The 15,999-nt window shown below is 40.8% G+C and overlaps 1 protein-coding gene across 2 annotated transcripts in view; it reads left to right on the top strand.

Moving 5' to 3' along the window:
• Positions 1–1,979: 1,979 nt before the first annotated feature.
• Positions 1,980–15,999, top strand: part of kcnb1 (potassium voltage-gated channel, Shab-related subfamily, member 1) — a 53,105-nt gene continuing 39,085 nt past the window's right edge. Inside the window, exons 1-2 of one of the 2 annotated variants that reach the window (XM_017697810.2) lie at positions 1,980–2,290; positions 6,256–6,907. In XM_017697810.2, the coding sequence (XP_017553299.1) occupies positions 6,332–6,907 (576 nt within the window). In that variant the 5' untranslated portion in view covers positions 1,980–2,290; positions 6,256–6,331. Of the gene's footprint in view, positions 2,291–6,252; positions 6,908–15,999 lie in introns of both variants that reach the window. The other variant, XM_017697809.2, reaches the window with a different exon arrangement.

The following is a 15,999-nucleotide window of genomic DNA, read 5'->3' as shown; positions in this document are numbered from 1 at the left end:
ATGGTTTCTGACATTGACCTACTGTTATGTATAAAAATAAGACTGAATTTATAAAAAAAATACACTGAATAGCTGCCAGGTGTCCTGAAGCCTGAATTTTGTTCATACCTTTGTGCTTTTTGTACTGATTTTTGACATTTTAGCACCAGTTGAAAAGAAAAAGATTGCAGTACATGGGGCGAGTGGTTAAGGGTGCTTGTGTTAATGGGCTATTATTAAATCCTTAAGACCTAATGCAATCACACTGTCGCTGATGTAGCTTTATCATTGAAGTACTAAAGGAAAACAATATTTAAATATAATAATAACCATGGTTGTGGAAGATGTACACTATATCGCCAAAAGTATTCGCTCGTCTGCCTTCACACTCATTCACACGAACTTGAGTGACATACCATTCTTAATACATAGGGTTTAATATAATGTCGGCCCACCCTTTGCAGCTGTAACAGCTTCAACTCTTCTGCGAAGGGTTTCCACAAGATTTAGGAATGTGTCCAACTGTGAGGTCAGAGACCCTGATGTTGGACGAGAAGTCATCGCAGTCTCCAATTCATGCCAAAGGTGTTCTATCGGGTTGAGGTCAGGACTCTGTGCAGACCAGTCAAGTTCTTCCACACCAAACTCACCCATCCATGTCTTTATGGACCTTGATTTGTGCACTGGTGCGCAGTCATGTTGGAACAGGAAAGGGCCATCCCCAAACGGTTCCCACAAAGTTGGGAGCATGAAATTGTCTAAAATCTCTTGGTGCTGAAGCATTAAGAGTTCCTTTCACTGGAACTAAGGGATCGACTCAAAAACAAGCAAACACCATAATCCCCCCTCCACCAAACTTTACACTTGGTACAATGCAGTCAGACAAGTACCGTTCTCCTGGCAACCACCAAACCCAGAGTCATCCATCAGATTTCCAGATGGAGAAGCATGATTCATCACTCCAAAGAACACTTCTCCACTGCTCTAGAGTCCAGTTACACCACTGCATTTAATGCTTTGCATTGCGGTTGAAGATATAATGCTTGGATGCAGCTGCTTGGCCATGGAAACCCATTCCTTGAAGCTCTCTACGCTGTTCTTGAGCCACATGAAGTTTGGAGGTCTATAGCGATTGACTGTAGGAAGAGCCTCTGTGCACTATACGCCTCAGCATCTGCTGACCCCGCTCTGTCATTTTATGTGGCTGACCAGTTTGTGGCTGATTTGCTATCGTTCCCAATCACTTCCACTTTGTTATAATACCACTGACAGTTGACTGTGGAATATTTAGTAATGAGGATATTTCCAGACTGGACTTGTTGCATATATATATCAGAAACCATATGCAAGTCTATTTGAGATTAGTTTATATTAATAGTTTGATGACTTTTGGCAGACAGTTTACACAATGCCAAAGCTTCCATATCTCCAGTGCAAGAATAAATAAGAAGAATACTTGCCTTGGCAGACTGACTTTATTTTTTTATTATTTGTAACTGTGTCAATGTCATTTTTGATCAAACCATCCCTTAAAAAGCGGACTTTAAATCATCAGCTTGATAAAGAAAATCAATAAAGTTCAGTATTTGGTTTCAGCGTCACTTCTCACCACAAGTATCACGTATTAGGGTAGTAACGATAACATTTGGTGTGTAACCTGATTGCTTTAACTTTTAAGTCAGCTTTTCCTCACAAATGTGAAGGGACCCCTTTTGCAGATGCCTCCCTGATTTTCTTTGCTGAAATCTACCTGCCTTCATGCGTCCCTACGGGGGAAATCTCCCACTGAAATACTCTCGGGCCATGACGCCGCTCCAGACGTTGAAAGATGCTGGAAGAACATCGCGCAGCAGGATGAGCTGAAGTGAACAAGCTGCCCTCTCCTCAGTCGCCATTACTGGCGCAGAAGGAGCTGCTCCAAGAGCACTGACTCTGGAAGGCAAAGGGTTAAAGGCTCCCTCCCTCCTCCAGCTCTCCTCCACCTCCTCCAGCCAGGCAGCTGTCGCCTCTGCCTCCTCTCAGTAGCCTACACGGAGAGAGAGCAGCAACACAGCCGAGCGGATTCACAGCGAGACTTGTTGAGCTTTTCTTTCTTTCTTTCTTTCTTTTTTCTCTCTCCGTGAAAAGAGGGAACGCGATGTAGAGAGCCGGTACGATCCGCGTCCAAATATGAGCTGGGCGGAGGGGAGAGGTCCTCCCTACAGTCTTTATTTCTCACTGGCTGGTGGGCTACAGCAGTGACGTTCTCCTTTTTACCTTCTCTTGTATATGCCTGTACATCGCTCACATCATAAGAGGCTCCAGAAATTGGGTATGTTACAACTTTACCCAGTTATGAAGGATTTTTATTACTACTACTGTTATTATTATTATTATTATTATTATTATTATTATTAACAATATCATCATCATCATCATTTTATTATTATTATGGTAGTAACGGTTACTCCAATGACAGATCACCGGCAGCTGCTTAAACTAAAACCTAACGATCTTAGATTGTGCTCTCGTTTGTTTTCTTTTTGGCTTATTTTTTGTCTTTTTCAGGTTGTAGTAACGGTTACTCCACATGACAGAACACTACGAACCTTTTCCTAGCGGTTAATAACAATAATAATAATAAAAAGACAAGTAAAACCTAATGGTCTTGTATAACAGTCTCTCATACGGTCACACCATATGACAGATCACTACGAGCCCTAGCAGTTGCTATAAAGAGACAAGTAAACCCAATGGCCTCGTAGACTTATATATAGTATTTCTGATCTCGTATATAGCATATTCCAGCTTTTAGTAACGGTCACACTGTCAGGTCACTGACCGATCACTACGAGCCCTAGCAACTGGTATGAAGAGACGGTCTTGCAGTCACACATCACTCACGCACTGTGTTTGTTATGACTTCGCCGAGCACATTTGGCTGAAATATTGCAGTCGTGTCCTCACGCCCCTCCTGCACGTTGAATTATGTTTACTGCACCACTGACAGGTCAACACGCTTTGGGCAGACTGAGAGATGGAATCGATGCAGTGAAAAGCCCTGGATTGCTACATTCAGGTGGTCGTCGCACGTTTTGGCGAATTCAGCGAGATTTCTCTCAATGAAATCGAACGGCTGTGGATTAACCGCCCTCACAGCTCCCCAAAACTATTGGCACGGGAAGCCCATATGTGTTGTGTTCATCCTTGTTTTCTTCCCGGTGTTGTAGGCTGTGAGGAACACGCTGTCAGCTGTACTGCAGCTGCAGCGAGCGTTAACTATTCAGCAACAGTGTTAGACGCATTAGCTCCTGGTCCGTCTTGCCTTCTACCACAAAGCGGGCTACAGCTGAAAAGCACCACTACTACTGGCCACGATTATGACCTAAATGAGACACAAATGTTCTGGCCTGAGACTAAAAAGGGTCAAAGTTTTACTAACGTGTTGCACTCTGTAGTTGTTATATAGAGTCATCCTGCTTTGTGTCTGTTTTCAGCACCGCGTCCGTGGACAGCGCCTAATGGCCATTCATTCAGGGATTTCATTCACATTCACTTCACAGCAGGCCACGCGGTGACCACACATCGGCTGTGTTGTTGTTGAACTTGACAGATTTCCAGATTACTTATTCCTGTCAATCCTAAATGACTGTCTTTTCTCAATATAGTGCTGCACACAGGGTATGACATAAATGTACCACTCCTAAACACTCATACTGTAGTGTTTGTTTACAGTAAGTTAAGTGATACTTTTAATCCCACAAATGGGGAAATTCCACCTCCGCATTTAACCCATCCATGAAGTGAAACACCACATACACACTAGTGAATACACACACACTAGGGGTCAGTGAGCACGCTTGCCCAGATTGGTGGGCAGCCCTATCCACGGTGCCCGGGGAGCAATTGGGGGTTAGGTGTCTTGCTCAAGGACACCTCAGTCATAGACTGTCGGTGCTGGGGATCAAACCAGCAACCTTCCAGTCACAGGGCCAGTTCCCTAACCTCCACCCCACGACTGCCCCAGTGATGTTACTGTACTGTAGCAGTAGAATACTGTAACCAACAATATCATATTATACATAGACATATTAAGAAATTAAAAAGCTGTTTAACAATTGTTAAAACTGAAATAAGTAAACAATACGAAAAAGCTAACACGCTAACTGGCTCCTCTAATAATACTCACAGCTCAGAGTTAGGCTTGAAGTTGAAGTATTTACTAAAATGCACTGAGAAACTGAAATATAGACTGTAAACCTTGTTCCATGCCTGTCTTACAAGCACCAAATGTCACTGTGTAAGGTTGAGCTGTGTAGAATTAAGCAACGGTACACCACAGTTAGCTTAGTGCTAACATGGCAATGCAAATCCAATAGAGAATGAATCCTACAGCTAGCTGAAATTTTACTGTCATAGCAGTTGTCCTCAGATACTAGTTTTACATGACAGTCTGCTAACACCTAAAGACATGATAAAAACATCCACTGACAGTAACTATGTCACCTGAATTTTACTATACAGGGCACAGAATAAAAGTTTCTCTACTCAAATAGTGCAACAAAACAACAAAGTATGGGATAGTGAACCACAGAGATTACATAAAAGAAAGTTACAACATGTGAACTTTGTTACCTCAGCATAAACACACATACATTTGAAATCATTGTTCTTTTTTATTCAAATAATAAATGGCTTTACAGGTCGTTCAGTGCAGATAACAGACATGAATTTCTGGAAACTGTTTAGATGAACTGAAGCAGAGAAATCTTTTAAGCATTGGATGTTAAAAGCGGTCATTTTTTATGTCTAACAATGAGGACGTTTGGGCAGCCAAAGCCATTTCTCTTGCCACTGTGAGTGTATAAAACCACTTTACGAGCTTTTACACTGGAGGGCTGTTCGGTTAATGCTTCATATATTTAAAACGTGGATGCAGCACGCTGGCATTTCACTGATAATATGACTAAAAATGATGTATTCCCCTTTTATTAGCAATATCTTACATAAATATCATATCTTACACAAAAAGAAATGTAAGAAATCTCTCTAAAAAGCTTGAAAACATGCTATTACTTATTGTTCATGGGTGCTGCAATGTCAACATGTCACAGAATTGCAACTAGGAGAAATCTCTGACCTTTCAAGGGGGAACTATGAGTGGGAAGCCATTCAAATGGATTCTTCCTACTTGGAAGTCAGAAACTTCCAGTTCTCACGTAGTCTTGAACACAGCATTACATGTAGATGACTGCTAGGGCTGAATCTCTAATGGCTCTCTACTGATACAGATCCCTAAGGCAGAGGTCATCAACTCTGGGCCCTGAATTAAGCTTCTGGACCTGGATTTTGTAATCATTTGTTTATTGAGCAGTTTATGTAACTGATTGGCCACATATTGTCACATCTTACAGTGATTACAAAAACCAGGACTGGATTTAAAGACCCCTGACATGAGAAATAAATAAAGGCTCTCTATATCTCAACAGGATTAAGTTTCTCAACTCTTGCCCTAGAGGTCCATTGTCTTGCACATTGTGTTTTCCTTGCTTCAGTGTACCCACTTCAACTCATTAAGGGTTTGTTAATGAGCTGATTAGTTGGATTAGGTGTGCTGGGCCAGAGAAAACATTAAAACATGCAAAGCAATGGAGGTCTAGGACCAGGGTTGAGAAACACTGCAGTAGGGCACCATTTGGAATAGTGCACTGGACAGAGCATGATGTAGGCTTCTGCACCCAAATACAGATTAGTTGCAATGCGTCCCTCACAAAGTACAGAATAGTGCACTATTGAACATGTGTGCATAATCTGGCTTGTCTTCAGTCCAGCATGTTTTAGAGCAGTGGTCTCCAACACGGGAGATACACCTTCCTGCAGGCTGCAGCTACAACCCTTGCTCCATCTAATTACTGCCTTCTGGAGGTGATGAGTTGATGCTGTGTTAGATTTGGGTTGCAGGAAGGTGGACCTCCATCTAGAGGCTGGAGACCGCTGCTTTAGACTGTAGGCTACACACTTAAATGATGGTTCTTTACACTCAAAGAACCCCTTGTATGATGCTTCAGACTGATGGAGAATGTGTTGAATATGGTTCTACAGTGCGTTCTCCATCCGTCTGAAGAACCCTTTCGTGATACATGTTTGTGGGTGTTCGTGGTTCTAAATAGGACCGTTTTCTTTACCTAAGAACCCTTGAAAAACCATAATTTTTAAGTGTGTACACAGGCATGTGGGATTCGGCCTATGTCCGTGTGAACACTGTGTAACTAACTTCTCGCTGTCCTTGGTCAGCAGCAGCAGGGATGGACGAAGGCACGGCAGAGAGCGCGCGGTAACGCATCGCCGTGTGGACTAATACGCGCCGTGCAAAATGGACAAACCGTCGGGTGGGATGAGCAAGGCGGGCTCGCGCTCCACGGCCTCCCTGCCCCCGGAGCCGGCGGACATAGTGCAGAGCATGTCCTGCTACCGGCGTGTGCGCCTCAATGTCGGCGGCCTGCCGCACGAGGTGCTGTGGAGGACGCTGGACCGGCTGCCGCGCACGCGCCTGGGCAAGCTGCGCGACTGCAGGACGCACGAGGCGCTCATGGACATCTGCGACGACTACAACCTGGACGACAACGAGTACTTCTTTGACCGACATCCGGGAGCCTTCACGTCCATCCTGAACTTCTACCGCACGGGCAAGCTGCACATGATGGAGGAGATGTGCGCGCTGTCCTTCAGCCAGGAGCTGGACTACTGGGGCGTGGACGAGATCTACCTGGAGTCGTGCTGCCAGGCGCGCTACCACCAGAAGAAGGAGCAGATGAACGAGGAGCTGAAGCGCGAGGCCGACACGCTCAAGGACCGCGAGGGCGAGGAGTTCGACAACACGTGCTGCTCGGAGAAGCGCAAGAAACTGTGGGACCTGCTGGAGAAGCCGGGCTCATCTGTAGCAGCCAAGGTTAGCTGTCACACTACGACTCTTCATCATTCATCACTGTGGACCGTTGCTATTCTGCAGAGCTGAGGGAACATGACACCAGCACAGCACAGCAACACAAACACACACTCTCAGACAAAAACACGTGTTCATACATCCACCATGGCCCAATCCCTACTCCTTGTTTTTGAGTGTCACCTTGCCCCTTGGAACTGAGTTGCAGAGGGTAGTGGTTGAAGCAGTGTAGTAGCAGTGCTCTGTATGTGACCCTGCCAGTCTGCAGTGATAGCAGAGGAGGGTAAAGTTGAGCAGAACTGCTCCACAGCCCAGTGCTGAGGAGGAGGAGGGCTTCATATCTCGGGCATGTTGACCTTTGGCAACTGCTGAGCATCCCTTACTATTGGTTGTGTTTTTCTATGCAGATTATACAACCTGTGCGTGCACCATTGGTTAAGCAGTGGGTTCACCTTGGGCTCTATTATTTCCCTAATTAGAAGGTGTGACTCTGGATACTGCTGGACCTGTAGTGTAGCTACCCAAGTAAGATTTTTTATGTAAGAATATAGAAGAATTTTCTAGGCTTAACCCTAACTTTAACCTTAGTAACAAAATGGAATTGTTTTACCCTTTTAGCAATGCAACCTGGAAGTTTTGTTAAAGGCCCTTTACAAAGTGTGGACGAAACCAGTCCTGCATGTTCGTTGATGCAAAAAAAATGAGACGAGTAGATCAGACTGAAGTGAAACAAACAAATTTTTATTTCAGAGTTCTGGAGAGGTTACAAACAGAGAACATGCATCATGTATCTCTCAAGTAAGCTCTGACCTCCCAGTGTGTTCTGACACCTTTTATACCCTGAAGCTGAGTATGTGTGGGCGTATAGGCTAAACCTAAATGTGTACATGTTCCTGTTTAGTGGGTGCAATGGACATATGGTTTACCATATATGGATGCAAAAACCTCATGTTCTAACGAAAACCTCATCCCTAACGGTTAAGCGCAGACCTACTTCAGTTTTTGGCCTTGGCGGGTTTCCTGTTGTTGCGTACATCTCTGCATGTTTGTCACATACTGTCTGTTCTTCGCCTGCCCTGCCATGCGAATGTCATAACGCTTTAACGCTAAGCGCGAGTTAATGCCTTCTGATATTAATGCTTAAAAGTATGCTACTACAAATATTAATACTTAAAAGTATGCTACTACAAATATTAATGCTTAAAAGTATACTACTACAAATATTAATGCTTAAAAGTATGCTACTACAAACATTAATGCTTAAAAGTATGCTACTACAAATATTAATACTTAAAAGTATGCTACTACAAATATTAATGCTTAAAAGTATACTACTACAAATATTAATGCTTAAAAGTATGCTACTACAAATATTAATGCTTAAAAGTATGCTACTACAAATATTAATACTTAAAAGTATACTACTACAAATATTAATGCTTAAAAGTATGCTACTACAAATATTAATGCTTAAAAGTATGCTACTACAAACATTAATGCTTAAAAGTATACTACTACAAATATTAATGCTTAAAAGTATGCTACTACAAACATTAATGCTTAAAAGTATGCTACTACAAATATTAATGCTTAAAAGTATGCTACTACAAACATTAATGCTTAAAAGTATACTACTACAAATATTAATGCTTAAAAGTATACTACTACAAATATTAATGCTTAAAAGTATGCTACTACAAACATTAATGCTTAAAAGTATGCTACTACAAACATTAATGCTTAAAAGTATGCTACTACAAATATTAATGCTTAAAAGTATGCTACTACAAACATTAATGCTTAAAAGTATGCTACTACAAATATTAATACTTAAAAGTATGCTACTACAAATATTAATGCTTAAAAGTATGCTACTACAAACATTAATGCTTAAAAGTATGCTACTACAAACATTAATGCTTAAAAGTATGCTACTACAAATATTAATGCTTAAAAGTATGCTACTACAAACATTAATGCTTAAAAGTATGCTACTACAAACATTAATGCTTAAAAGTATACTACTACAAATATTAATGCTTAAAAGTATGCTACTACAAACATTAATGCTTAAAAGTATGCTACTACAAATATTAATGCTTAAAAGTATGCTACTACAAACATTAATGCTTAAAAGTATGCTACTACAAACATTAATGCTTAAAAGTATACTACTACAAATATTAATGCTTAAAAGTATGCTACTACAAACATTAATGCTTAAAAGTATGCTACTACAAATATTAATACTTAAAAGTATGCTACTACAAATATTAATGCTTAAAAGTATGCTACTACAAACATTAATGCTTAAAAGTATGCTACTACAAACATTAATGCTTAAAAGTATGCTACTACAAACATTAATGCTTAAAAGTATGCTACTACAAACATTAATGCTTAAAAGTATACTACTACAAATATTAATGCTTAAAAGTATGCTACTACAAACATTAATGCTTAAAAGTATGCTACTACAAATATTAATACTTAAAAGTATGCTACTACAAATATTAATGCTTAAAAGTATGCTACTACAAACATTAATGCTTAAAAGTATGCTACTACAAACATTAATGCTTAAAAGTATGCTACTACAAACATTAATGCTTAAAAGTATGCTACTAAAAATGTAAAAATCTACAAAAGCTAAGTTATCCTGAGATTGTAGGTAAGCCTTGTCTTTTCTGCTTTTCCTACAACATCACATTTTTTGTCCTAAAAATGTACAAAAACAAACACAAACCTCTGAGCTCAAGATCTGTGTTACCTGGACCTGCACGACCAGCTTGACTCAGTCTTTGCTCTAGTTTGTGCACTTCAGCAAAGCCTCGCTCCTGCAGTGCCTGATTGCTGTTGGATACTTTCTGGCAATTGAGGGGTCAGATGTACCTTTCTTTTCTTTCCAGACACTCACTAGCAATAATGCCATTCCCAGTACCATTAGGCCCAATTCCTTGTCAAATCGTTCTCTTTGCCAAGAAAAAATCGCATCGTCCACACAACTTACAACTGTTGGCACATATATATCAACTAGCAATTAGCTTAAAAGGGCAATGTAAAAAAAGTGCAATTCCAGCCACCATCTGCATTATTGCTGCTGCAGGCTAAATCACAGCAGGGTCAAGCTCTATTGCAGCTAATTTAACACATAGTGCATCTGTTGGACATTTTAACCGATTAAATTCCCAAGCTTATTACATCCTAAGGCTTATTGTTCAAGAAGCTATACTTAAGTTATAGGACTTAGGAATGGAAATCTGGGAGTTGAATGGGTTAACTGAAGGCAGTTTTGAATGAGCTTATCACAGAAAGCATCTAGTCAACTGAAGAGTGATGTGTTTGAGATGATTTGAGTGAACGGACTTTTCTGGCTAGGTGTATTCTTTCACATGTTCTAGCTCCACACCCATGTGCTCAAACACACGGGTCAAACGGGATCAGGAGGGATGTTCCGACAACAAAACAGTTTCCTGGCAACACAGATATGACTTTATTACATTCGCAGAAATGTCGCACTAACTTACATCAAACCTTTTGTGTTATCACTATCTATGCTCCACCCAAAATGCATTCTTTTGCATTCTGTTGCAATGTTGCACAAGTTTTTCCAGGCTCAAAAAAGCTGCAATAGAAAAAACATGGGCAAAGCATGGATAGGTCAGTTTACCCTCCGTAAAACAAGCAGTATCTCAGGTTATTTTAATCCCATGTGAATTGACATTTTTGTAAAAACAACAGTTTCTTAAGTATGGAGGCACTCGAAGAAGCACTTAATTGTGACCTCTGTGGCTAAAATCTAGCTGACATGTAGCGCTATCTCAGAACATGTAAAAATTACTGTTACAAAGTTTTTGTGGGGTTGACTAATTTATGGCATTGACTGCTGGCTATGAATTCACAATTCTAATGGTGATGCTAGTGACACACTGTGTTCAAGATTTATGGTTAGAGTAAATAACGTAGTAGAGAAATAACGACTAAGTTAGACGTTTTAACGTGTTTTCTGTTAGTAAATAAAGGCACTGAATAAATCAAGTAGTGATTGCCATTAAACGGTTTCTCTCCTAGTTAGCAGCACTGTTTGACATTTAGAGATTGTTGTTAGCTTAATGATTGTTTGTTCACTTAATGATAGATTAAATGTAGAGTAAAAATTGCATAAACTTTCAGTTCTTTGGTGACTGTGTAAGCCAATGGATTTTTTTATTTGATTGCTTTCAGTTTTAAAGTAACACAGGATGTGGTGGTACAAGGGTGATTTGATGTGAAATGGTTTATTGTAGGGAATCGTTCTAAGTAAACCACTAACTCCACCCCAGTTGTTGGTGTTGTTAATGGTAAAATAGCTGGAAATCTGAAAAAAGCTATTTTGCCTTACAACACCCTGCATGTACACTATATTCCCAGAAGTAGTCACTCACCCAACCAAATCACTGAATTTAGGTGTTCTAATCACTTCCATGGCCACATGACTAAGAATGGGTCGGTCTCAGGAGCTCAATGAATTCCAGTGTGGTATCGTGCATCGTCCAGTGTGGTAGTTGTTGCCACCTGTGCAACAAATCCAGTCTTGAAATTTCCTTGCTACTAAATATTGCACAGTCAACTGTCAGTGGTATTATAAGAAAGTGGAAGCAATTGGGATTGACAGCAACTCAGCCACATAAAATGACAGAGCGGGGTCAGCGGATGCTGAGGCACATAATGCACAGAGGTCACCAACTTTCTGCAGAGTCAATTGCTACAGACCTCTAAACTTCATGTGGCCTTCAGATTAGCTCAAGAACAGTGCATAGAGAGCTTCATGGAATGGATTTCCATGCCTGAGCAGCTGCTTCCAAGCTTTCCATCACAATCAATCAAATGTTGTGGTATTAAACGCCACCACTGGACTCTAGAGCAGTGGAGACTTGTTCTCTGGAGTGATGAGCAATCCGATGGACGAGTCTGGGTTTGCCAGGAGAACAGTACCTGTCTGATTGTATTGTGCCAAGTGTAAAGTTTGGTGGAGGGGGGATTATGCTGTTTGCTTGTTTTTCAGGAGTTGGGCTTTGTCCCTTAGTTCCAGTGAAAGGAGCTCTTAATGCTTCAGCAGACCAAGACTTTGGGCAGTTTCATGCTCCCAACTTTGTGGGAATAGTTTGGGGATGGCCCCTTCCTGTTCCAACATGACTGCGCACCAGTGCACAAAGCACGGTCCATAAAGACATGGATGAGCAAGTTTGGTGTGGAAGCACTTTACTGGCCTGTACAGAGTCCTGAACTCAACTCCCGAACTAAAAACCCTTGGGATGAATTAGAGTAGAGAATGCAAGCCAGGCCTTCTCGTCCAACATCAGTGTCTGACCTCACAAATGCGCTTTTGGAAGAATAGTCAAAATTCCCATAAGCAAATTCCTAAACCTTGTGGAAAGCCTTCACAGAAGAGTTGAAGCTGTTATAGCTGCAAAGGATGGGCCAACATCATATTAAACCCTATAGATTAAGAATGGCATTTCACTCAAGTTCATATGTGTGTGAAGGCCGACTCTGACATCAATAGATTTAAAAATATATGTTTTAGACCAAAATATTATCTCAGAATTGTCATAACAAAGAATATCTCAGGCATCAGACTTTTCAGACATAAATGTTTAATAGAATAGCTACTTTGGAGAAGCCTACAAACCTACAAAGAGCAATCAAAGATGTCTAAGTCAAGCATACTTTGTTTGTGATACTGTATTCACACCAGGGCTAAACAATTTGGGGAGAATATCTAACTCACTTTTCCAGACACTATTGTGACAGGGATTTAAATTGTGATTATTTGATCCAGGCTTGTGTTTTTTGGCCAAAAAGACCAGAATCTCTACTTTTTCTGGCTTGACACTGAGCATCATGCTCCATACAGTCAGTGTAACTGTGGTTGTGCTGTTGTGTACACATCATGTGAGTGTTTGGTTGCTTCTGATTTGTCTAACTCATCTACAGGCAGTTTACAAACTTCTCAGGATAAATTTTCGCGGATAGAGCCTATATTAAAAACTGCAGCTCTTGCAGTTTGAGAATTGCACTCTTCATAGCAACGACAATATAAACATGCTTGATCTTTCAGTCCAAGTACACAAATACTTATGGTGTGTCATTGTGTGTTGGTGTTACTGCATCAGTGATCGTGTCATTGCTGTGCTCTGACTGAGACTGACTAAGCTTCTGTTGTTTGCCTCATTCTTTTTGGTTCTGGCTGGTTCTGCTTCTCCTTGCTTCCTCCCTGCCTGTCTCCCTCTTTCTTTCCTCCCTCCTTCCAGGCTCCTGCGCTGCACCTCCAGCTAAATGTCAGGGAAATGTCACATTAATTATCCTCCGTGAGTCTCCGCATCCAGCTCTGTTCTTCCCTTACCCCCTCCCTCCACCAACTCGTACTCAGACCCGGCTCTGTCTACATCTGTCTCAAATCACATTTCACTGCATGGCTCTACCGCACAATGAGATTATGGCTGACCACCGGTGTATCACTGCAAATTGGTGTCTGTTCATATTTCACTGCCAGCTCTCTCCGCTTTTCCTTACGTCCACTGACATGACAGGGCCTCAGCTGTTACTGGACACTGTCAAAGGTGCAAAGGTGGTAGAAAGAAAACTTTTTATGCCTTTTATTGGAGCAAATGCAGTAGATTGAGGTCAGAGACGCTTTGACTGTTACATGTGTCATATGAAAGCAAGCACAGTAGTTAGGATGAGGCAACACTGCTGACTCCACTTCCACAATCAAGGTGTATAAACCTCATCTTACCAAACATATAATCAGCAATACCTTGTCTTAGTTTTCTTAGCAATGTGTTTTCTTAGTTATAACAGTAGTTTGTGAAACACATAAAATCACATTATTAAAAGAGAAGGTTAAATAAAAAGGCAGAAATAGCTGTTATTTTGCCTTAGCACTGAAGAAGTCATTGGGAACAGGGCTTCTATTTTTCAGCTTTTCCACCAGATGTTGGAACCAAGGAGGTAGTGTAGGATCTTGAGGGAGTTATTAGCACTAGCGAGTATTCACTTCAATGGGACTTGCATGCTGGTACATATACATCTAGATTTATATGTCCTGGACGTTGCCAAAATCTGAGCCAGTGAGCTGAGTTGTGAATTTCATGTTACAGCACAGATTTTGCAAGCTAATAGTGCTGATTAGCTGATGGCACTAGTCTTCATCTTCAACTCGATAGTCATGAGAATAGCCAAGTTTTGTTGCTCTGTATTCTTGGTCGAGCAATAACATAAAGACCAAGAATGAAGGGAAAAAATAAATAGTGTTTATATATTTAAGCAACTTCAAACAAGCTATAATTGACATGAAATAACAAAGAAATACAGACTGCAACAACATTTGGCGAAAATGTTATTTAATAATCCAAACAAGGACACAGCATCATTGATGGAAAGCACCAAAAGCCATTTAGTGCTAATAGTGTTCTTTTGTGGATAATCCTCAGCCTGCCTAATGTGAATGAGTGAGTATGTATGTTAGTGAGTGAGTGAGTTACAAGCCAAGGCCATGAAGTGATTCACATCTAAATGGGTCATTTTTAATGTAAGTCTACAGAGTAACATTCTTTTTGGCACCAGATAGGATACTGTTCGGTCACTTGGGGCAGCCTGGTATATTTGACCAGCCCCTGGTTGCAACAGTGCTGTTTGGATTTGATTCCATTCTGCCACAGGATCATTACAGAGGTCAGGCAGTGATGGAGGGTGATTAGGTCTGGCTTAAATGTGGCTTCATCACTCCAGAAAATATGTTGCCTCTGCTTCCAGTGCTAGGGAGCTTTGTACACTTCTGTTGGATGTTTGGTATTGTGCACAGTCAAATTATTTGTGTGCGACACCTCCAATATTTTAGATTTTAAGTGGCTGAATGTGAATATATTGAAGGAAGTCTCCATGTTTTTCAGTCTAATAATTATCTGACACTTGTATCCAATGGTTTATTACTTTGATTGCTTGAACCGGAAGCAACTGCCCTTTGACGTCAGATATCAGTGTGTTTTGAGTCAACTGGTTTTCTGTTCTGAATAGTGGGAAACACATAGAAATGACCATGGTAATCAGTTGTATACTACCGATGCCACAGATGCTAGAGATGCCACAGATACACACTAGAGTATTCCTTTAACACCTAATTCAGCAATATCTGCACCTGACTCCACTAATGTGAGGTGTCTGAATACTTTTGGGCATATGTTATGTATTTTATAAGTCATAAATAAGTTAAATCAGTGGATCAAGAGCATTAAAAAAAGAATGGAATGCTGGCCTGTTTGTAGCTGTGTAGCGTTCAGGTATTAGGGATAATATTTCTCCATGCTGTCACCTGCTGCTGGCTACAGCTGCTGTGACAAATACCAATTACAACCCCCCACCCGCATTACAGCCAGACAAATTAAAACTGTCTTTATTTACTATCTCAGAATTGCTTGCCTTCAGGGACCTGAACAAGGAGACAAATTGGCAGGGACAGATGATAAATTATGCTCTGTTAGCTTATTAATAATACGGATGGCAATACTCGATTTTTTTAGAGAGGGAGAAAAGTGCAGATGTGCGATTCTTCATCACAGAAAATCTTTCTCTGCTGTTTTATTTTGCCCAGCCCACCTAAGGATTGTGTCATTCAGCAGTGAGTCATGTTACAGTGCTGTCCTTTCAGTCATTCACAACAATCTGAATTCTAGCCGCAATTCAGGCCATGCTCTCACCGATGCTGCAGCTCAGTGTGCAACAGCAGATGCATTTTTAGAAATGTCAACTCTTTGCAATAACAAAAGCATGACCTAATTTGATATGTTATTTTACACTCATAGCTCATTCAAACAAAACATTAGTAAATAGAAAATAATATATTTTATTATGACTTCTAACAAATGAAACGTCTTTCGTTTATTCTTGTTTTGTGGAAAGAGAAGTCTTCTTTTACTGTTGTGGCACATTTTTAAAAAACTTTCTTGACATTAAAACAGGTGGAAATAGGCCAGAAGTATAGACTCAAACCTGTCGATGCAGAATGTAAATTCAGTGGGGAACCATCAGGGCTTTGCAGTCCTTCAGAGAGGTGTTGT

Source organism: Pygocentrus nattereri, chromosome 26 (genome assembly GCF_015220715.1).
Source record: "Pygocentrus nattereri isolate fPygNat1 chromosome 26, fPygNat1.pri, whole genome shotgun sequence".
Classification (NCBI taxonomy): domain Eukaryota; kingdom Metazoa; phylum Chordata; class Actinopteri; order Characiformes; family Serrasalmidae; genus Pygocentrus; species Pygocentrus nattereri.
Note: the sequence above shows the minus strand (reverse complement) of the source record. Positions and strands in the feature narration are given on the sequence as shown.